The 22,928-nt window shown below is 42.9% G+C and overlaps 1 protein-coding gene and 2 long non-coding RNA genes across 7 annotated transcripts in view; 1 reads left to right on the top strand and 2 right to left on the bottom strand.

Moving 5' to 3' along the window:
* Positions 1 to 17,815, top strand: part of TTC21A (tetratricopeptide repeat domain 21A) — a 31,524-nt gene extending 13,709 nt beyond the window's left edge. For 2 of the 4 annotated variants that reach the window (XM_083466624.1, XM_083466621.1), the window contains exons 13-29: positions 1,069 to 1,226; positions 1,550 to 1,762; positions 4,335 to 4,573; positions 6,285 to 6,357; positions 6,622 to 6,732; positions 7,342 to 7,480; positions 8,529 to 8,635; positions 8,976 to 9,164; positions 9,824 to 9,934; positions 11,094 to 11,175; positions 11,440 to 11,590; positions 12,727 to 12,891; positions 14,564 to 14,759; positions 15,690 to 15,914; positions 16,048 to 16,168; positions 17,076 to 17,143; positions 17,640 to 17,815. In XM_083466624.1, the coding sequence (XP_083322750.1) occupies positions 1,069 to 1,226; positions 1,550 to 1,762; positions 4,335 to 4,573; positions 6,285 to 6,357; positions 6,622 to 6,732; positions 7,342 to 7,480; positions 8,529 to 8,635; positions 8,976 to 9,164; positions 9,824 to 9,934; positions 11,094 to 11,175; positions 11,440 to 11,590; positions 12,727 to 12,891; positions 14,564 to 14,759; positions 15,690 to 15,914; positions 16,048 to 16,168; positions 17,076 to 17,143; positions 17,640 to 17,717 (2,426 nt within the window). In that variant the 3' untranslated portion in view covers positions 17,718 to 17,815. Of the gene's footprint in view, positions 1 to 1,068; positions 1,227 to 1,549; positions 1,763 to 4,334; positions 4,574 to 6,284; positions 6,358 to 6,621; positions 6,733 to 7,341; positions 7,481 to 8,528; positions 8,636 to 8,975; positions 9,165 to 9,823; positions 9,935 to 11,093; positions 11,176 to 11,439; positions 11,591 to 12,726; positions 12,892 to 14,563; positions 14,760 to 15,689; positions 15,915 to 16,047; positions 16,169 to 17,075; positions 17,144 to 17,314 lie in introns of all 4 variants that reach the window. The other 2 variants (XM_083466622.1, XM_083466623.1) reach the window with 2 other exon arrangements.
* Positions 7,867 to 8,550, bottom strand: LOC310689553. The gene is made up of 2 exons (XR_014517482.1): positions 8,412 to 8,550; positions 7,867 to 8,034 (listed from the first exon to the last, which is right to left on the bottom strand). It is a non-coding gene; the product is annotated as an uncharacterized lncRNA (long non-coding RNA).
* Positions 11,597 to 17,102, bottom strand: LOC310689572. Of its 2 annotated transcripts, XR_014517512.1 has the most exons (3): positions 17,056 to 17,102; positions 15,479 to 15,605; positions 11,597 to 12,610 (listed from the first exon to the last, which is right to left on the bottom strand). It is a non-coding gene; the product is annotated as an uncharacterized lncRNA (long non-coding RNA). The 2 variants fall into 2 exon arrangements; XR_014517513.1 differs by lacking the exon at positions 11,597 to 12,610 and having other exon boundaries at positions 15,471 to 15,605.
* Positions 17,816 to 22,928: the final 5,113 nt, after the last annotated feature.

Here is a 22,928-nt window from a genome sequence, read left to right as displayed (position 1 = left end):
ATCAAAGACAAATGGGCAGAGTCAGAGCTATACACTATACTTTGCAATCCCCAAGAGAACAAAATCACATTAAAAATGGGGTTGGTCCAGTTCCCAACTGAGAGCTCCCAGCTCACCTTGCACTACTGGAGGGGCGATAGCACAAATCTCAATTCTCACGAACCATAAATATGAAGAAGACCGTATTTAAAAGAGCACTCAGGGGGTGAACCCATCTTTGCAATTTGCATGTCATTCCAGCTAATCTGGTATTTATGTATGCCATTTGGGTAAGGACTGTAGCTCAGTGGTAGAACATCTGCTTTGTATGCATAAGGTCTCAGGTTCAATACCTGAGGTGGAAACTCTATCTTAAACCCTGAAGAGCTGCTGCCAGTTAGTGCAGACCAGGCTTCCTCAACCTTGGCCCTCCAGATGTTTTTGGCCTACAACTCCCATGATCCCTAGCTAGCAGGACCAGTGGTCAGGGATGATGAGAACTGTCTCAAAACATCTGAAGGGCCAAGGTTGAGGAAGCCTGGTGTAGACAGTACTGAGCTAGATGGACCACTGATCTGATTGGATGTACAGCAGCTTCCTATATAAGATGCTTGTTCACCCATCAGTCATGCTCCCTCATGCTTTTGAGCAGGCTGTCTACTTTTTTTTAAAAAAAATCATGTGTATATTTGTTTACAAAATTATCCTTTGCTTTATTAAAAACAAAACCTGTAACTGTTTATAAAACAATTGCAAAACTGCTCTAGGAGTTGGTTGGTGATATCATAGGAACTAAGCTACCAATACACCTTTCACGGTTGTTTTTACTCGAGTTCAAACTGAAAATGCAGAACCGAGTTTTCAGATCTCAGGAGACGAAACAGTACATATTATAATCACCATTGTTCATTACTGCTCCCAAAATATTCCATCTGTCTTCACCTTAACCACACTGAATAGCATGGGATCAAGTTAGTAAACTGCTGTGCTTACTCAGGAAGGCCTACATAAGATTAAGTAAAGTGTAACTTGGTTTTTGTAAAAAAATGGCATGTTGAGAGCAAAACAACATGTTAGGCTATTTTGCAGGAGAACTAGAAACTGCCCAGGGGACTCTGCAGCGTTGTTTAGAATTGGATCCGACATCAACAGATGCCAATCTTCTTATGGCCCAGATCCACCTCTCTCAAGGAAACATCAAAGAATGTGTCCACTCACTTGAAATTGGAGTCAGCTACAATTTTCAGGTAAGATGGAGCCCAAAAGGAACAATGTAAATGCTTGTGAGAACAGTCTTTACTCTGGCCTTGCCTGTGGGTCTGCTTGTGAGGACCAAGCTTACAAGCCTTTTCCTTGTTACTCTACGTGCATGTGACCAGCACACATGCAATTTTAGGATGACGTTTTATTATTTATGTTTTATTTATGAATTATTTATGTTTTATTTATTATTTAAGTTTTATTTATTTATTTCAGTTTCATTTATGAAGCAATTTTAGGATGAAAATTTTTAGGATGAAGTTTGCATTGGATGTTCTTACTAATGTAATTTTTTTCATATTTTGGGCAGCTTCGTTATTCTCCATGGTACCACTTCATCAGGGCTAGAGCACTGAATAAAGCTGGGGAGTATCCTGAAGCCATAAAAGTCTTAAAAATGCTTATCAGTTTACCGCAAATGAAAGGGGAAGCTAAGAAAGGCCAGGGCCCCCGTATAGTTATAAGTGAACAAGTCTCCATCTATCTGGAACTCGCTGAAGCTCTTCGATTCAATGGGGAACTGGTAAGAAGTTCTATATATTATCTGCTCAGTAAATGCAATGTCTAATATTTTTAAAGGAAGCAAGACCCTCTGGGGTAAAGAGCAAACCTGATGAACTCATTCAATTTAAAAATAAACTGGTCAAAAATAAACTGGAGAAACTAGCAATTACATAACTTCAGATGTTCTTTTATGTTCTTTGAAGGGAAGATTATTGGAAATGATTTCTCCAAGAGGTTGAATCAGATCCTGCAGTTTTATTCAAAACCTAATGGGCTTATCTGTCCTGAGCCCATTCACTGGTAGCAGATTCAGGACACAATGGGAAGGACTTGCGTCAGGTAGCGCATTATACCATTGTCTTTTGGAACTCCCATTTCAAAAGGCATCAGTTTAGATAGAACCATAGAATTGCAGATTGCTACAATGCAGGAGATGGGATGCAGGTGGCGCTGTGGGTTAAACCACAGAGCCTAGGGCTTGCCAGTCAGATGGTTGGCGGTTCAAATCCCCACGATGGGGTGAGCTCCTGTTGCTCGGTCCCTGCTCCTGCCAACCTAGCAGTTCGAAAGCATGCAGTGCAAGTAGATCAGTGTTTCCCAAACGTTTTTGGGCAACGGCACACCTGTTTACCGGAAAAAAATCTCGCGGCACACCACCATTAAAGCCCCGCCCCGTGACGTCAGCGCGCAGCGTCACGCCGGGAGGGACGCACAAAAGTGAAAGTTTTTTCCCTTCCCCTTGCCGGGGTGGGAGGAGGCAGCAGAGCGAGGGCGCGTTGCGGGCTCTGCGTGGCTTCAGGCGGAGCCTAGGAGCCACTTCCCAGCCTGGAGGGCAGGCTGTGCGCGGACCCCGCCACTCTCGGGGCGCGACCCAGACCCGGCTGCCTTCCACGGCCAGCAGAGGTAGGCCGCCGGCTTCTAACCCGGCGGAACTGGGGCGTCCCGGGCGCAGCGCCGCGCTCCCCGCTCCTCCCGCCCCGCCCCCTTCTCCCGGGTGCCCCCTCCCTCCTTTGTTCTCCGGAGCCCCGCCTCCCCCTCTGCCCCAGCTCGCCTATTGGCTCACGCAGCCGCCACTCAGGTGGGGGCCCGCTTTGGCCCCGCTCCCCGGCCGCCGAGAGAGAGTGGGAGCGTGCGGGGCTGGGCTGGGCGGCCGGGCGTCTCCTTCCCTGCGCTGCTTCGGCCGCGTCTGCAGCCGCCGCGGGATCAGGCGGGAGGCCAGTCATGCCCAGACACTGCCAGCCGCTCGGAAGGAGCCGTCGCTCCGCCGGGCAGCGCCTGCCTGCGCGCCCCTCGCTCCCTGCGCCGAGGATGGCGGGGGCGCCGGGCGCAAGGCAGCGCCGGGGCTGCTGGGCAAGCGGCAGGTGCTGATGCAGTTTTGGGAATTCCTGTCACAGGGAGCAAGGCAGAAGCGGATGACGGGGCACGTTCCCCGGGGGAGCGGGGCCGGAGGATTAGCCCGACTCGCCCGCCTCCCTCCCACGGCACACTAGGCAACGTCCGGCGGCACACTAGTGTGCCGCGGAACACCGGTTGGGAAACACTGAAGTAGATAATCAGGTACTGCTCCGCCGGGAAGGTAAATGGCGTTTCCGTGCGCTGCTCTGGTTTGCCAGAAATGGCTTAGTCATGCTGGCCACATGACCCAGAAGCTGTACCCTGGCTCCCACGGTCCATAAAGCAAGATGAGCGCCGCAACCCCAGAGTCATCCGCGAACTGGACCCTAACAGTCAGGGGTCCCTTTACCTTAACAGTGGTGCCCCACAAGACGAATGCCTCGCAAGACAAAAAACTCGCTAGACGAAAGGGTTTTGCGTTTTTTGAGTCGTTCCGCAAGACGAATTTCCCTATGGGCTTGCTTCGCAAGACGAAACGTCTTGCAAGTTTGTTTCCTTTTTCTTAAAGCCGCTAAGCCGTTAATAGCCGCTAAGCCGTTAATAGCCGCTAAGCCGCTAATAGCCAAGCCGCTAATAGCCGTGCTTCGCAAGACGAAAAAACCGCAAGACGAGACTCGCGGAACGGATTAATTTCATCTTGCGAGGCACCACTGTACAATGCAGGAATCTTAACTAAAGCATCCATGACAGGTGGCCATCCAACCTCTGCTTAAAAACCTCCAGGGAAGGAGAGTCCACCATCATGCGAGGGAGTCAAATGATTTCTTTCTGAATATTTGAGCCTTTGCTCATGGAACTCAAATAGATCAGTAATTTGCCTTGTATTAAGGAAAAGCATATAAGGAATACAGTGATTAAAATAATAGGTTAAAGCTGAGGTTTGAAACAGGAAGTCTTCAGTTCAAATTTTGCCTTTCATGAACTCACTCATCAAACCACTCTCAGCTTCAGTTCTCTGCAATATGGTGATAGTAATACTGATCTGCTTTACAGAGCTGTTATAAAGTTGACTTAGATTAATGTATATGGAGGGTTTTGAGTGTTCAAAAACTGCTATATAAATGTTAATTCCTATTATTATTATTATTATTATTATTTTATTTTTATTATTATTAGCAGCAGCAGCAGTAGCATTACCTTTTCTATGTAGCATTTAAGTTTTTGAAAAATTTCCATGTATTGTTTTAACATTCTAGCATGAAGCTACTAAGGTAATGCAAGATGCCATTATTGAATTTAATGGGACATCAGAAGAAACCCGCGTCATGGTTGCTAATGTAGATTTGGCTCTCAGCAAAGGGGAAGTTGATTCAGCCCTAACTATGCTGAGGAATGTCACACCATGCCAGCCGTATTACACTGAGGTTAAGGAAAAAATGGCTCAGATATACCTTCAAGTCCGAAAGGATAAGAGACTGTATATTGGATGCTATTGGTAATGTTTCAAGTTAATTTTGCTTTTTGCAAGTATTCTTTTTCATATTTTGCTTGAGGGGCAGGAATGAATCCAGAGCATTAGAGCAAGGATTATTTGAGAGACTGTCAGAACCTTTTAGAACAGAGGTGCCTAACCTTTGCAGCGCAAGGCCTGCAAAGTTAGTCACTGCCCTGAGAATCACATGCCAGTGATGGGCATGGCTAATACACACTTTCTTGTGTGTACAACACACATACGGACCACATTCACTCAGACAGCCCCACAGCCTCATCCTTCTTTCAAACAATAGTGTAGAAGGGGGTGATTCTTCCCCATCAAACCACTGTGTTGGGAGGACAGATTTTCCTGCACCAAGTACAGCACTGTGATGCAGACTCTCCAAGTGTCCCTATTTTCCAGAGACATCCTGATTTAGAGAAGCCGTCCCAGTTTCTGATTTGATCCCAGAATGTCCTGCTTTTCCTTAGAACACCCCTATTTTCACTGGAGAAATGTTGGAGGGTATGGAGTTATCTGACCCTCAAGCCGTCTGAAGGCAATCCTGTATAGGGACGGTTTTTTAAAAATGTTTTATTATGTTTTTATATATGTTGGAAGCTGCCCAGAGTGGCTGGGGCAACCCAGTCAGATGGTTTGGGTACAAATAGTAAAATTATCATTCTGGAATGGGACGTCCCTGTTTTCAGCAGAGAAATGTTGGAGAGTATGTGTGATGAAGAGGAAAAACATTATCTGTTCTTCAGGCAAACCTCTATTCCTAACACGGCATTGTATTGGGGAAGAAAGTCCCCATCTGCTTACCTTTCAAAGATGCCTTCTTCTGATTCAGCACCATTTCTAGGAGCTCTTAGCACTCGGGAAACGGGAATATGTGCTTTTTTACTCTTACTATATCTTACTTTATTGGATGATCACTGGTTCTAGTATTGTTAAAGAGGAAGAAAAGATTATCTCTACCTACTTTCTCCAAACCATGTGTAATTTTATACCCCTCTATCATTTTTTATTTAATTTTATAAATTTTATACACTGCTTGATTGTAAATAAAAACACACACACGCAAAGCAGTTCACAAAAAGGTAAAACAATAAAATAAAGAAAAATATACTTAAAATGTATAAAAAGTGAAAACACTAAAGCAGTTTAAAATTCACCTCAACTTTGTTAGCATCTGAGTAGACTTCTCAAAACAAGAATGTTTTTTAGCTGGTGCTGAAAAGAGTACAGTGCCTCTATCATATACCCAGCTTCATTTCCCCCCCTCGAAACTACAAAACCCCAAATGTTGGACCATCCCAAAGGGGAGGTGTTACAGCCCTTTGTATGACTTTAAAGATAACACATTCCCCCAGAGTCAGTTCACATATTCAGCAGACAGTCATCAGGTGTAGAGAAGTGGAATTATGCATATGCATGTATGAATGAGGCTTTAATGTACTAGTGGAGCACCAGTTGCTCACTTCCTCAGGATGTGGTACAAAGTGACCTCGCATATATCTGATCCTGCAAACCAGGTTATGTTTGAAGGGTAATTCACTGGCTTTATTCTGGTGTTGTTTGGGGGTTCATAATCTGTAGCTGTATCCATTTTAGGGACTATTACAGTTAAGGCTGCTGTGCCAATTTAAAAGTGTGAAGCTCTAAAATCATCTTGTGTATACTCAGTCTGTTTGTCATTTCTTAAATGACATTCCATTTTTTAATCTAGTGAGTTGTGTGAAAATATGCCAAGTCCTCATACAAGCCTTCTCTTGGGGGATGCCTACATGAATATTCAAGAGGTTAGTGTACAGTGATAAAATGAAAATTTTATACCTAAAAAAACTAAAATGCTACCCCAACTCCTAAATGAAATTGAAACTAAGACTGTAGTCCTGTGCATTTTTACTTGACAGTTATACCTGTTGAACTCAGTAGGCCTGACTTGCAAGTAAACATGCATAGGATCAATCTGCTCATCACTGAAGAACACCAAACAAAAAACTCCAAAAATAACTATATTAATATTACAAAAATAACTGCAATTTTTCTGTCACTTATTATAGCCTGAGAAAGCTTTGGAAGTTTATGAAGCAGCTCAGAAGAAGAATCCTTTGGATGCAACAGTAGCAAGGAAAATTGGGAAAGCTTTCGTGTCCACCCATCAGTATAACAAGGTTGAGAAATAGATGGTTCTTTTTGCTAAAAAATGTTCAGGTCCAAGCCAGGGAAGCAAGCAGCCTAGTGTCTTCTCTTGATCCGTCTAACGAATAGAGTTTTTAGAGCAGTCTGTATTCAGAATCAGATGTGTATTTTGAGACATGGCCTGGGATCAGTCTGCTTGGTTTCAGAGTTCCAAGGTGCCAAGTAAGGAATTTATACATTGATTCAACTATGTGTGTGTATCCCAGGAGACAACTGGGGATGTCTACTCAGTTTCAAAAGAAAAGAAAAAATAGATCTAAGCTACACAAACAGAAGAATTTGGTATAGCTCTTACTGGGCTTTGTCACATCAGGCTAGTGGTTGGTGGCTGTGTGTTTGAATGCTTCCCCATTTTAAAAATCCTATCAGGGAGATGTATTTTAACCTAGCCCTCTCCCTGATAATATTTTTTCCCCCATGCACGAAGTTTTTCTTACATTGGAGAACATTAAATCTGCAGCAGAATGTAACAAACCAGTATAAGCAGCACAGCTCTAACACTTGCAAATATCACAAAATATGTGTTTCATTTGTAACTCATAGCTGAAGTTAATCTGTTCACATGTACTAATTTATTTCAGGCTGTCAATTACTATGAAGTTGCTCTAAAAATGAGTGAGCAGGACTTCTTGTGCCATGATCTTGCCGATCTCCTGTTGAAGCTCAAAAAATTTGGCAAAGCAGAGAAAGTTCTAAACCAAGCACTAGATCATGACCCTGGTAACGTCTCTCTCTTTTTTTGGAATCTTCCACTGGAGCTTTCATCTTGACTTAAAGCATAAACATATTTTCTGCATGCCTAGACATTTGGAGAGGAACAGCCCCAGCGAAATGACACCCTAGTGCTGTCACATTGAAAGATCCTGATTGGCCACTTGTTTATGACCAGATATTAAGCAATCCTACTGTTTGCAGAGCAGTGTGTTGACACTTGTTCCACAAGGGATGAATAATAATTCATGTCACTGTGTGTCGTATTACTCCTTTTTGGGTATGCCTGACACCAGTCAAATGCTAATGATGCAAGTATCCTCTAGAGAGAACACACCATTTGAATGGCAATGCCCATCAACTTTGTGGGGGCAGCCCCCTCAAATATTTTATGGGGGGGCAAAGACTCTTCAGCCCCTAGGAGTTGGCTCCTATGTTCCAAGGCAATATCAGTTCAGCTTCCTAAGTTCTCACCAGTTCTTTCAGCACATATGTACAAAATTACTTGTCCAGCCCTTAAACCATAACAATTCTAGTAAAATGTTTTTCTTTCTAGCTACTACCTAGGAGTAAGGTAAAGGTAAAGGTACCCCTGCCCGTATGGGCCAGTCTTGACAGACTAGGGTTGTGCACTCATCTCACTCTAGAGGCCGGAAGCCAGCGCTGTCCGCAGACACTTCCGGGTCACGTAGCCAGCGTGACGAAGCTGCTCTGGCGAGCCAGCACCAGCGCAGCACACGGAACGCCGTTCATCTTCCCGCTAGAAAGCGGTACCTATTTATCTACTTGCACTTAACTGTGCTTTCGAACTGCTAGGTGGGCAGGAGCTGGGACCGAACGACGGGAGCTCACCCCGCTGCGGGGATTCGAACTGCTGACCATGCGATCAGCAAGTCCTAGGAGCTGAGGTTTTACCCACAGCGCCACCCGCGTCTTTTACCTAGGAGTATTGTTGGTCATTAAACTTTTGCACTTCAGAAAATCATAGCCAGTGTTTTACTGATGGTCGAAACACCATACTGGTATAAAATAATGATTGCTTTGTTTAATTTTGCAGTTGACGATCTGCCATCAATGAAGAAGGATGTTAGGAACCTGATGTTACTAGCAAAGATTTGTGAGACAACTAAAAGAGGAGAAGTTGTTCTGGATACTCTGAACATGGTAGAAAACCAATGTTGTATAAGCCTCATGTACTCCTGGGGATGATTCTAAAGTGGTTTCTGAAATAAATATAAATAATAAATAGACTTGGGTTTTTAACCCAAGTTTGAATTAAGTAGAAACTTTTTATACTAATTAACTAATTCTAATACAGTTTAAAGACTGTGTAACTTACAGTATACTTCAGATACAGAAGTAGACCAACTGGAAGGAAGTAGTACAAAGCACTAAATAGAATGCTTATTCAGCAGTCCTCATTCTTGTATACAATATCTAATAAAGATGCTAGGATGGGTACACCCCACAATGCCTTCACTTGGTATATTTGTTCATTTTTAAGGCATATGACATCCAGCAAAGGATACTGAAGCGTGTCCGCGTAGAGCAGCCTGAATTGATTCCTTCCCAGAAACAGGTGTTGTTAATGATCTGTGTACAGTTTGCCAAGTTCTACCAAGCAGAGAAGGAATATGAAAAAGCTTTGAAGTACTACACGGAAGCTCTATCCTGCGTTCCAACTGATAGTAAGGTAAACATGATCTTCAGTCTCCAACTGAAAGGAATGCAAAGGAATGTCTGTACTAAGGTTGAGTAAAATGTTCCCTACCCAGCCTTTCTGGTTGTTGGGATTATTGCAATAAACAAATGTTTGATTCATTTCATTCTGCATGCTCCAGATCATTTAACACGGCTTATCTATGCCTCAACTTTCAAAGAGACTAGGATTCATCTTGTTATTTATTAAATGTATTGGTTGCTTTTTCTTGCCAAAGGCAACTCAAAGCAATTTACAACAAAGTCCTAGTGTGTGTATTCAAAACATGTTAGTGGATCAAACAGGGAAAATGGATTACGTAGGACTGAAGGTGCAAATTCTAAACAGTGAGGCCTAAGCCTTCAGACCCAAGTCCAGGGCCCTGCAGTCTAGTCCAGTCTCTCCAGTGACCACCCAGAGAGTGTCAGATGTTGGGGGCATTGGCAAATGGGCTGATACTGGCATGCTGAGGCCCACTGATGCCGATCACCAGTTATCTGTCCTTAATTTTTTTATTTAAAAAACCCATTTTATAGACAGGGAGTGAGTTCTATGGAATGAGGACTACAAACATCTGCCACAATTATCATTACCAAAATGATCATTACCAAAGATCCATTGCTGCTTAAAATACTTTTCCATTTTATTTTCAGATAATGTTGGAATTAGCTCAGCTGTATTTGATGCAAGAAGATACAGAGCAGTGTGAGCATTACTGTACGCTCCTGCTTCAAGATGACGAGAGCAATGAAATTGGAACAATGGTAAACACTGTTATTCTTTCTTCCACTAAACTTAAGCTTTGCTGGTGTACTGTATATCTTTATGAGCCACCAGGTAGGAGGGGTTTTGAAAAGCTTCTGAAGTAAAGCCCAACTGTTTCTACACACCTATGCAACTGTGTGGAAGGGATAGGAGGATTCACATCAGTCTTAAACTACACAATTTTGACTAACATATTAGTGACACAGAGCATGCTCAAACATAGTAATGTCTTTCAGATACCAAATAGTGCTTCCCCTTCCTGGATACTGCACCTCATGCATCTATTACAGGTGTTTTAAAGAGCAGAAGGAGCTATTTTATGCTTTGGGAAAGGCCTTTAACAGTGCAGGGGAACCACTACTGAAGAAAATTGCTGCCCAAAGAGATATTTAATTTGATTTTGTATTGTCCCTCATGCATGAAAATGGTGGGTCAGAGAAGACTTATTGGTGGGTTGTCAATCAGCAGCTAAGGGTGGGGATTGCAGATAGAATTATGGAAATACACTTTCAGATCATAAGGGCGATGAGAGGGGAGGAAGAAATTAATACATACAGACAAGCATAAATGAACATGGTCAAGTCTGCCACACATATGCATGGGAACATAGGGCCTTTGTAAACACGATGAACTACTGTACTTTGATAGCATATGTGTTGGGGGGGAAAATACAAACCACATGGAATCATAGACTTGTAGAATTGGAAGGGACCCTGCGTATCATGTAGTCCAACCGAATGTTGGACAGAACCTGCAACCTTGGCATTTTGAGCACTGTGCTCTAACCAACTGAGCTATTTCATGTTTTGTGACAACATTCATGTTTTCCTGGGTATGTCGTGCATGCATACTATGTGTATAAGCAGTGAAATATGTGTATAAGCTGTCACACGTGAATGTGTATGGTTTTCACTTGTTTTACAGTCAAGAAGTGTTGTCCGTGTAAGAAATTGATCACATTTGAATCATCCCTCAATCCCTTGAATCACCCTGATACTAACACAGGGCTAAGATTAAGAGTCCTCATTGTTCCATCTCCATCCTGGAAGGCTGGATTTTCATAAACGCATCTATGACTTGTGAAAAGTCAAAAATCTGGCCCTTTCTGAAGCTTTGATACCATTTGGTCTGAGTGTGAAATAGCTGTTCCTTTTCTAGATGATGGCCAACCTTATGTTCAGAAAAGAGGCATACGAAGAAGCTATAAGTCTGTACCGGAATGTTCTGGAGAAATCTCCAGGTATTTTGTAGCATTTATATACTGGAGGGTTTTGGGGGGGGCATAAAAAGGGCCTCTAAAGCATCTCATGAGATAAATACAGTAAACATGAGCATTTTGATGAAAGGGTGTCTGTGTGTCTGGATGGGTGCATGGCAAAATGCAGATTTGTTTGCTTCTTCATTTTTCAACAGAAGAGTGTTTCTTCTTTCAGACTCTTATATGTGAACAAATTATCTGTGAAATAAGTTGGAAATACATATTTTAAAAATTGTGTTCTTTTAGATAACTTCTTGGTCATGGAGAATTTGATTGATTTACTGAGAAGAAGTGGTAAACTTGATGAAGCAACACACTTTTTTGAACTGGCCAAGAGAAAATCATCTCGAACAGCTTTGGATCCCGGTTATAACTACTGCATGGGACTTTATTGCTGGTAAATCATAGAAACCAGTACTAATGGGAGTCACAGACCAAAGGCCCAACCAGAAATGATGAGGGTGATCCATGATAAAGATCTATTGCTGCTTAGAAGCTACTGGGGAGAAGGGAGTTTGGAATATAACCATAGCACTGTGGGAGACAATTTAGTGGCTCTTCCTGTGCTGTTCTTCACTGCAAGTACTCTCCATCTCCAAGTTGCTATTTGTCCTCTTTCTGTGAGTGAAAACATAGGTTGCTTCCAGACATGGGCTTAAGAATGCGAATGAGTCATGATTTCGCAAATGGGTAGTTGGCAACAAGTTTGGTTAAATAAATAAAAAACTTAATGGATAAATCTGGATTAAATGGGAAGAATGGCCAGTGTTTTGAGGCCCAATGGCTATCTTGTGGAAGCTCTGAAAAAATTGCATGCTCAAGTATTGCCAAGCCCTCAAACCAGTCTAGAAATATCCTTACCTGTGAGCTGGGAGGGGTGGTTTGCATCAGAAAAAATAGTACAGGTGGAAAGGTGTTTTGTTTTCTAAAAAGTTGTGCTGTGGTTCCAGTTCCAGGTCCTTGCAGGTGCTATGTTTTTGTTAATGTTCCTATTGTGAAAGTTCCTAACCATGAATCTCTTGTGCCTCATCTGATACGGTCCTTAAATCCTGTGCAATAGCCCTGCACAAATAAACCAAGGAAACTTGTTGTACAGTCTCCTTAATAAATGTATCCTTTTTGTTTTTTCAAACTAGTGAGCTACTTTGTTTCCCCACTTGGAAGTATGCTTGAGAATTTGACCGCTCTTACTTTTACACACTTTTCAATTGCACACACTGGATTTGTTGTACCTAGAATTTCCTTTGGCTTAAATAAAGTCTATCTCCTTTTTTTTCTCATGGTCCTGCAATAGGAAATTTCTCGCCGCTTCTGACCAGTTCAACACAGAATTAAGTGCATCTGAGTCCTATGATTGCTTGCAGCTTAAGCACACTTTCCTCTTTATTGAATTGAGGCCGTCACCTTGCACTAAACCCTTAGATTGGATTTGGCAGGGAAGAAGAATATGTGGATATATGCTTGTTAACAAGACTGATATTTTAAGGGTCTCACATTTCACCTAGGTCTTCAATACTTTCTCCCCACAAACAGGCACATGATGCAGCCCAATCAGGCGCTGAAGTTCTTCAACAAAGCACGTAAGGATAGTGACTGGGGCCAGAAAGCCCTTGGCCATATGATTCAGATATGCCTAAATCCTGACAATGACATAATAGGCAGAGAGACTTTAGGAAACCAGAATACCATGGATACTAGGTAAGGAAAAGTCCTGTAACAGAATATGAAAATCACATTCTTAAAGTCAACTTGAAGTACAGGCATTCCCTCCTTTACACAGGGATTCCATTTTGGACCCCTGTGCACTTAAGTGAAATCACGTAAAGTAGGGAGCACCCTTTAACACCCTTTAAAAGCCCTCTCTGCCGCTCCCTCTTCAATCCATGCCAAAAATAGTGTATTCAAAAATATCCAAAACTAGAATTGAAACTCGGGGGCCCAGTGGTGGAGCATTACCCCACGCTGCCCAGGGCAGGCACCCCCCCCCATGCCCCAGAGTTCAGGGTAAGAGAGTGGTTGGGTTACTGTTGCTCACTCTTAGTGTGTTTTTAGTCTTTGTTGGAAGCCACCCAGAGTGGCTGGGGAAACCCAGCCAGATGGGCGGGGCACAAATAATAAATTATTATTATTATTATTATTATTATTATTATTATTATAGCAGAGACATCACCTTGCCAACAAAGGTCCGTATAGTTAAAGCTATGGTTTTCCCAGTAGTGTTATATGGAAGTGAGAGCTGGGCCATAAAGAAGGCTGATCGCCAAAGAATGGATGCTTTTGAATTATGGTGCTGGAGGAGACTCTTGAGAGTCCCATGGACTGCAAGAAGATCAAACCTATCCATTTTGAAGGAAATCAGCCCTGAGTGCTCACTGGAAAGAACAGATCATGAAGCTGAGGCTCCAATACTTTGGTCACCTCATGAGAAGACTCCCTGGAAAGACCCTGATGTTGGGAAAGATGGAGGGCACAAGGAGAAGGGGGTGACAGAGGACGAGATGGTTGGACAGTGTTGAAGCTACTGGCATGTGTTTGACCAAACTGCGGGAGGCAGTGGAGAACAGGAGTGCCTGGTGTGCTCTGGTCCATGGGGTCATGAAGAGTCAGACACAACTAAACAACAAATTATTATTATTATTATTATTATTATTATTATTATTATTATTACTCCCCTCCTGCTCTCCGCAGCCAGGTCAGATATGACCCAACAACGGAGCTGCTGTGACCACGGCTGAGGAGGGTTGCTCTCTGCCGCTGGGTTAGAAGAGCTGCTGCCGCCAGGCATGAGGTGTACTGCCCATTAGCCTGCCATTTTGTTACCCCACTCAGTCATGACACCTGGGGCGGCTGCACCCACCGCACTCCCCTTCCTTCGCCTCTGCTGGGGCCAGCTGGAGGCTGCATGGGAAAGCGACTGTTGCTGTTGTGCTACCCTGCAACTAACTGTTAGGTGGGGATGCTGAGCAGCTTAAACAAAGCCCATTGCACCTCCGGCCTCTTTGGGGCTTCCTCCGCCTTCCAGAAATAGTGCTTCAGGTTAAGAACTTTGCTTCAGGATGAGAACAGAAATTGTGCTCTGGCAGCGCGGCAGCAGCAGGAGGCCCCATTAGCTAAAGTGGTGCTTCAGGTTAAGAACAGTTTCAGGTTAAGGACGGACCTCTGGAACGAATTAAGTACTTAGCCCGAGGTATCGGGAGAGGGAGGAAGCAACTTTTATGTAGCCTTCTGCTGAACTCAGCAGTTCCCTAGATTAGGATATAGGTGTATGTAAATGCTTTAATCTAAATCAAATAATGGTCATATTATTCTTATAGAGTTAAGAGAAGGTCTTTGATAGCCCTGGAAACAGAAACTGTTTTCTTCTTGCTAGTAATCTGAAGGAAAAGAAAGAATCTGAACAGCATGGCATACGTACAGCCGAGAAGCTTCTCAAAGAGTTTTATCCTCACTCACAAGAAGGGCAGAATCAAGTAGAGATGTTACAGAGCTACTGCTTAATGGCCACGAGAGAGACACATAATGTGGAGAAGGCCCTGAAAGTATTTACTGAAATGTGCCAAAATGAGGTAAAGATAGTTTCTTCCATGAGTGGTAAGCAGCTTGGAGAGGACATTTATATTCATGGTAGTGGCTGCTGGCTAACAGTAAAAAAAGCACTGGATATTCCTATGGATGTTTGACACCAGAAACTGTAGTATATTGCTATCTCATAGATGAGACTCCTTAGGGATTATGGGAGTTGTAGTCTAAAACTGGAGGGCCTCAGGTTGGGGAAGGCTTCTGTATAATGACAAGCTACACCATGCAGTTTCTTTTGCGTGAGGTAGCAACATTTTATTTTTTCCGCACATACTGTATTTTCTGGCGTATAAGACTACTTTTTAACCCAGGAAAATCTTCTCAAAAGTCAGGGGTCGTCTTATACGCCGGCTACAGCAGCAGTTCCTGCAGCAGCTCCCCACCAAAGGATAAAACGACAGCAAATTAAATCAGAGGACACCAAACTCTCTAGATGAAGCAAAAATATGCTTGAAAAATGGCCCCAGAAGCCCCCAGCCACTGGGAAGTGGAGTGGATTTCTGAGCCGGACTGGAGATTGGTTTTTTAAATTTTTATTTGGTGTGCATTGGAAGAGGGGTAGTCTTATACGGCAAGTATATCCCAAACTCTGTATTTTAACTGGAAAAGTTGGGGGGGTCATCTTATATGCCCAGTCGTCTTATACACCGGAAAATACGGTATATTTTCTTCACACCACTACTTTATGCCCATTTACGTAATGCACCTAAATCTTCAGTTTATTCAGACGGGATGCATAATCTGTTGCTACCCTTAGTCTGGTAGGCTCCTCACTGTTAGAAGGCCAAGACACTGGTGTTCTCTTACTTCATAGATTTCATATGCAAAATGATCTGTGATTATAAAAGAAAAGTGATGACAGTTCGCTGAATTGTTCATTTTAAAAACAATACTTGTCTTTTATATATCTAAATCAGAGGGACAGCGTTTCAGCCGTTTTAGCAGTGTCTCAAGCATACATGCTTCTTAAGCAGCCACTCAAAGCCAGGAACCAGCTGAAGCGCTTGATGAAAGCAAAATGGAATTTGACAGAAGCTGATGACTTAGAGAAGTGTTGGATTTTGTTGGCAGACAGCTACACTGCATGTGGGAAGTTTGACTGTGCAATTGAGCTAGTGAAGCGCTGCTTGCGGCACAATAAGGTAAGAGGCTGGGAGTCTATTATAGTGGCAGAAGCACTTCCCTCTGGATTGTGCTCTTAGAGAAAAAAAATGCTTAAAATACTAACAGTCCAGGAGTGATTTGTTTTTGCACTATAATTTTTTTTCTTTTAAGTCGTGCTCTAAAGCTTATGAATGCTTGGGATATATCGCAGAAAAGGAAAAGGCCTACAAAGATGCTGCAGCCAATTATGAATTAGCTTGGAAACATAGTCACCAAGCAAATCCTACTGTTGGTAAGTAAAAAAGTTATTGCTTTGGTTCTATATCTCTATGGGCCGAGGCAATTAGGATAGTGAAAACAGTGAAATTGCTCTCAACCAGTTGTGGAAAATTGAGAGTCTAGCAGAAACAGAAGTACACGTGCAAAATACTAAAACAGTACAGTGGTACCTCGCAAGATGAATGCCTCGCAAGACAAAAAACTCGCTAGACGAAAGGGTTTTTGGTTTTTTGAGTTGCTTCGCAAGACGATTTTCCCTATGGGCTTGCTTCGCAAGACGGAAACGTCTTGCCAGTTTGTTTCCTTTTTCTTAACACCGTTAATACAGTTGCGACTTGACTTCGAGGAGCAACTCATAGAACACGGTGTGGTAGCCTTTTTTGAGGTTTTTTAAGACTTTGGTGATTTTTGAAGCTTTTGCAAAACTTTCCTGACACCGTGCTTCGCAAGACGAAAAAAATCGCAAGACGACAAAACTCGCGGAACGAATTCATTTCGTCTTGCGAGGCACCACTGTAATATTATTCCTGTTATCAGTAATATTATTTCTTATACCAGTTACCACCATACATATTGAACAGTACATTTTATAACTCTCCAGTTTAATAAAATATCATTTTGATCTAGTTTCTGCTTGTTTAATTTGCCAGGTTTATGATTCTTACAGTGCAATCCTGTGTATATCTAGGTAGAAGTAAAGCCCAGCTCCCATCTGTGTAAAGGATTGCAACATTAACTAGTCATTGTATAGGTTTCTGATGTTATGCATGGCAATTATCTTCAGATTATTTTTAAAAAGCACTGAAGACATTAACTGCCCTTCCCACAAAATCTTTTCACCGTGTCCATCATTTACTATTTTGTTTTTAGTTACCAATTGATATTAAGCAGAACACTAACCTTTTCCTCTCCTGCTGTAGGATTTAAACTTGCTTTCAACTATCTAAAAGATAAGAGATACGTGGAAGCAATAGACGTGTGCCATGATGTAAGTTCTCCAAACATAAATCTGTAAACAGTGCTTGCTATAGACCAGCATTTTCAGTTTTTACTCTCAGGGCACCCTATTGCCCTTGATTTTGCAGTCATGCAGCCCACTATGATTTTGCTCTGGAACCCCTCCGCCCAGCACAAGGGTATGTCCAACACTTTCTTGCAGTTTCACATAGCTGCTAAAAACTGACTTTCAATGAAGCTAGTCTGCCTTTCCTGATCTTTTTGAGAAAAATGGCAAGCTTCTTTGTTCCTAGGAACACAAGGCTGGATCTATCGTAAGTTGCACTTAGTTGTCATTGATATCAGTGAGACTTAAGTCAGGACTAACTTGCTCCATTGATTTCATGGAGATTAGCCTGGATCAGATGCAGAGTTTGATAGCTGCCAAATTGTGGTTGATTAACATTAAGAGAGTTTTTAAAATGTGTTAAGATATTTATTTACAACATTTTTTAAAAAGCTAATCATTAATTTCTTGTTTGTTAAAGGTTCTGAAGGCATGCCCAGAATATCCAAAAATTAGAGAAGAAATTTTGGAAAAGGCTCAAACAGCAATTAAACCTTAGAGTGTTGATTATATCACTCCTGCGCTATCTAAAACTCTGTCAGTGGCGTTTGAACATAACACCATAATTTCCAATAAAGTTGTCTTGTGCAGTTTAAAGCAGCTTAACTGGTAGTATTACAAGCTGCAGTAGCCCTTTGCCAAAGTAGCTTACTGGGAAGGAAATTGGCTTTCGCTACGATTGCTAAATAAGCCTATCCAATTAGGATTCAAACCGTGACTTTTGTTTGAATGGGCTGCCTTGGTCCCCTGACCATGGCAGAGTGCCTTGCCTTTTGCCTGTCAAGCTGGCTGATGCTCCATCCAGTGTTTCTCAGCCTTGGGTCCCCAGATGTTGTTGGACTACAACTCCCATCATCCATGACCACTGGTCCTGCTAGCTATGGATGATGGGAGCTGTAGTCCAATAACAGCTGGGGATCCAAGGTTGAGAAAGGATGCTCCATACACACCTTACATTTAAAGCACATGACATTTAAAGCACATGACCTGAAGAATCCTAGGAACAGGTGCTAAGGTGGTGCAGTGTGAAGAGGGCTAAACCATTTGGGGGGGGGTTTTATAAAGTCCCGCCACTTGCCCTGAATTTGAATGGATATCCTTCAAATTTAAATCTCCCTTCACCAGACCACTTTTCCATTTATGAATAGTGTTGAAACGAGCTATGAAAAAGAAGGGGGGAAATGAACGTGTTTTTAGTTCCAACTGCTGTTAGCTTCAGAAAGTTAAGGTTTCTGATTAAAATAGGCAGGATGTAAAAGTGCTTAACCTGGTCTAGATGATTCCTAGAGTGTCCAAGAATTGATACTTGACATTATAACCATCACTGTTTAGGACAAATGCTTAGGCACTGGATCCTGGCTTTCAAACTTGTCATGACTGATATTAAGTGTGGCCATTCAACTTCATTTTCAGCCCGAGCAATCCTCTCTTCATCTGTTCAAAAGGAAATCAGATGGCAGCTTTAGGGGCCCAAAGCTGCAAGAGATTGTTGTTTGTACATAAAAGGGGATTACAGATCCCCAAACCCTGAGGCAATGCCATTGGAAGCCTGCAGTGGGAGGCCCTCAGCCCTTAAATTAAACTTCGCTTTCTTGCTGTTTTTCTTTCTGTCTGTCTGCCTTTAAGAATTGAGCACTGGCGCCTTTTGGAAATCAGAAAAATTCACTTGTCCAAGCATACCAAAGGCCCTTCTACACAGTACACTACAACAACTGATGTTTGCCAAGAAGAATACAGGAGGCTGTGGCCAATCCCATCTCTTCAGTGAACATACCTGTAGGATACATGCATTTTCAGACACCTGTTAATCACATTCAGATGTTTAGGTGGACAGTTACAAAATCTTAGTGGAATAGCCTTACCAGCCAAGCAAATTAATGATTAATTCATTCCACAGTTTTCAGTGCATTTCCCCAACTTTCTAAACTGCATAAAGTGAACCTGCTTTTTAAAAAGTAGATTTGCCTTGAGGTACCTTACTTCTAAGTAAGCACGCAAAAGTTTGTGCGTTAGCATAGGTCCCAGTCCTTTTCCATTTCTTTTCTTCCCCTAGATCTGTTGCCCAGCCTGCCATTCAGGAAGTCAGAGATTTCCTTCTGAATCAAATTCTAGATAGCACAATAAAATATGTACCCCAACAAATTATGCAAACATGATAACATTTTGCACATTTGTCTGAGTGGTTTCATTTATCCCAGTTGCAGAACCTTTACAGCAGGGGGCTGGTCCATTGTCCCTCAGACCTTGTGGGGGGGCCGGACTATATTTGGGGGGGGGGAATGAATGAATGCCCCACAAATAACCCAGGGATGCATTTTAAATAAAAGCACACATTCTACTCATTTAAAAACATCAGGCAGGCCCCACAAATAACCCAGAGATGCATTTTATAAAAAGGACACATTCTGCTCATGTAAAAACATGCTGATTCCCGGTGTTACCAGAAAAATCTGAGGGCTCCCTTGGACAAAAACAAAGACACCAACCAGGATAACTTGGAGCAAAACAGCAGCCTGTAGGCTTCGCCTTTATTGAACTGTTGCAACAGGGTGTTCCCCTCACTTGCAGGAGAGAGGAAAGACACAGAAAAATGGTGTGCAAGACCTTATAAAAACTTTTGAAATTCCCATCCTGTAGGTCAAGCCCACCCCCAGAAACATGCATACATTACAGAAAGGAGGGGTTGAGGGAGGAGTTGTGGTGGTAACCTGAGTGTCCTGTCACCTGGCTGGTTCCCTTCTCCCCCTCCCCATGAGTCATTTTCAGAAGACAAAAGGTAGTTGCAGTTTCCTGCCCCCTGAGGGAAGATCTGATCATTGTCCTTTGTTCCAGTCCATGCTGAATCCACTCCCATATGGAAGTTCTTTGTGATCTTGATTATGTCTTCTGTCTAGGACCATCAGGGTTGGCATAGCAACTGGGCAGGGCTCCTGTGGATGTGCTGGGATGTTCAAGGGATTATGGCTGGCCTGTATCAAACCTTCCCCATTTTGTAGTCCTTCCTTCATGGAGTAAAATAAAAGTGGAACAGTGCAAATCCGATGTACGGTTGATTTTCTATGAATTTATAACAGAAGCGTAGCGTATGTAGTGTGTGAGTGTGTGTGAAGTTTGTACAAACTGAATGATGGGGGGGGGAGTTCCTGCTACACCATCCACGGGCCGGATTTAGAAGGCTATTGGGCCGGATCCAGCCCCCAGGCCTTAGTTTGCCTACCCATGCTTTACAGTTTAAGGCTTTCACAATGCCAAACCACATGCAGTACCCCAGTGTCTCTTTAAACTCAGAAACCTGCTTTGGGAAGTAGCCGTGTGTCAGGCGGGGGGCAGGGAGAGAAAGAAATGTGCTTGCGAGGGCAAGTACACACTTTAAAGCTCATCACAGGAGCTAAAACCACTTGAGGGCAGTTTGAAGTGGGAAGAGAGCAGTTGGGGAGAGGACTGAACACCTCAAAACATTTTTTCTATTTTATTTTAACCCACTAAAATTGCTTCAAAGATGTTATGCCCAAATGTCTGCGTAGCGTGAGAAAAGGGTGTCATTTCCAACGCATGCCAGTAGGTGGAGATGTCACTACACAAAGGTACACCTTAAATCTTAACATAAAATAGAAACATCAGCACTGAATGATATATGCAGGTGCCACACTGAGTTATACTTTACTCCACTGCTGTGTGTTTGGGAATGACGGGGAAATGAATTAATGAGGATTCATTGCCTTGCTTCCAAATATTATCCCAGGACTGATAATATTTGGTGAAAGGTGGACTCTCCCAAACCTAATTTGTAACCGGTCAGTTCAAAATGGTTTAAGAGGATGTCTACTGGACATCCTCAAATCCACCTTTTTAAAATGGGAAGGAATCAATGGGAGCTCCTGCCTGCACCCCTCCTGACCTAAAGAACCTCCTGATCGCAGGAGGGCTTGAACTCTAGTGAATGTGCCTAGAGATTTATAATAAAATAAAATAAAATAAAATAAAATAAAATAAAATAATAAATAAATAAATAAATAAAATATAATTAATAATAATAATAATAATAATAATAATAATAATAATAATAATTTATTATTTGTAGCCCGCCCATCTGGCTGGGCTTCCCCAGCCACTCTGGGCAGCTTCCACAGAGACCAAAAATACACTAAAATGTCACACATTAAAAACTTCCCTGAACAGGGCTGCCTTATGATGTCTTCTGAATGTCAGGTAGTTGTTCTTCTCTTTGACATCTGATGGGAGGGCGTTCCACAGGGCAGGCACCACTACCGAGAAGGCCCTCTGCCTGGTTCCCTGTAGCTTTGCTTCTCGCAATGAGGGAACCGCCAGAAGGCCCTTGCCGCTGGACCTCAGCGTCCGGGCAGAACGATGGGGGTGGAGATTAAAATCATTGCTTAGTGCCCTAGCAAACAGACGGTTGTGGTCCAGCAGTTTTAGAGGGTAAACCCATCTCAAAGGTTTCAGAAGCACCTTGAATATTTTAAGCCAGGAATGAGCATTTTCCGGCCCCTTGGTCACATTTAGCAGTGGGGAACTTACCAGGGCCTGTGTGCCAGCAGTTGGGAGGACCAGAGGCAAACGCGGCTGTTTGACCAGAGAACAGGAGGAGTTGCTGGGGAGAGGCCGGGCAGCTGCGCATGGTGCAATTGGCGCTCTTCAGGTATGCAAGTCTTTTGCACTATCAGCACAGCGACATCCGCAACAAAATGACAGTCTGTATCCCCCGCCCTGTATGGATTTACCATATTAAACCATTTAAAAATCAAAAGTAATAATAATATGGATTTACCATTTCAATGAAAAAACCTGCTAAATTAAAAACCGCTTTTGAATCCCCCAGTTGTGACATCTGAATTATCCACATGGAGGCACCCTTACTTTTTGACCCCGGCATAAGGATCTTGGTTGCTCTTTGGCAATTAATATTATTTATACTAGAGCACAATGTGCTTCATTATTGTGGCCGTTAGAGGCCACTGAAGATCCCTAAATTACTACTATTATTTAAATGTATTACTCCTGTACATTTAATCCGCTGTTGGACAAGACGTGCTCTTCCTTCCTCCTTTGTTCTTGAGAGAGGGGGGGTGGATGTGGGGAGACAGACATCTGTTATTGGTAAATGGATTTCTTCATGGTTTGCGGGAGGAGCAGGACTTTTTAACAATCCCTGCTACAGAAGGTTGGGCGTGTAGCTGGGAGTTGCCCAGTGTATCACCATGGCAACGCTGAAGCAAATATAAATGGTTCCTATGGTTACTTCAAGCAAAGAGGCGCATAGCTGATGCAAGGATGGCAAAAATACCTGCAGCTCTCTCAACCGAGTTGGATGGTTGCCTTGGGGAGCAGATGAGGCTAGTAGTGCCTTTTGAAGCTCCAGAGTTTGACAGCTTCCCCTTATCTGTAGAAGCCAAGGAAAGGAAAGCTATCTGCACACCTGTTGAATCTCAGCCTCAGAGTCAGTAGAGACTGGAGACAGTGTGATCAGGATGAGGGGAACTCAGACACCACGAAACATCAATCCCAAATATATGGAAACTCCCAAAGTTAAGTTACATTCTACCAAAACAACCCCACAAAATGAGCTGAATTTGTGTTGGCTTCAGTGCTTGCTTAATATTGCTCAGTCTAATAAAATAACACAGTACAACCGTACCTTGGTTCTCGAACAGAATGCGTTCCGGGAGTCCATCCTGCAGCCAATCAGGAG

This window comes from Podarcis liolepis (assembly GCF_965112155.1).
Source record: "Podarcis liolepis genome assembly, chromosome: 12".
Classification (NCBI taxonomy): domain Eukaryota; kingdom Metazoa; phylum Chordata; class Lepidosauria; order Squamata; family Lacertidae; genus Podarcis; species Podarcis liolepis.
This window is presented reverse-complemented; position numbering and strand designations above follow the sequence as displayed.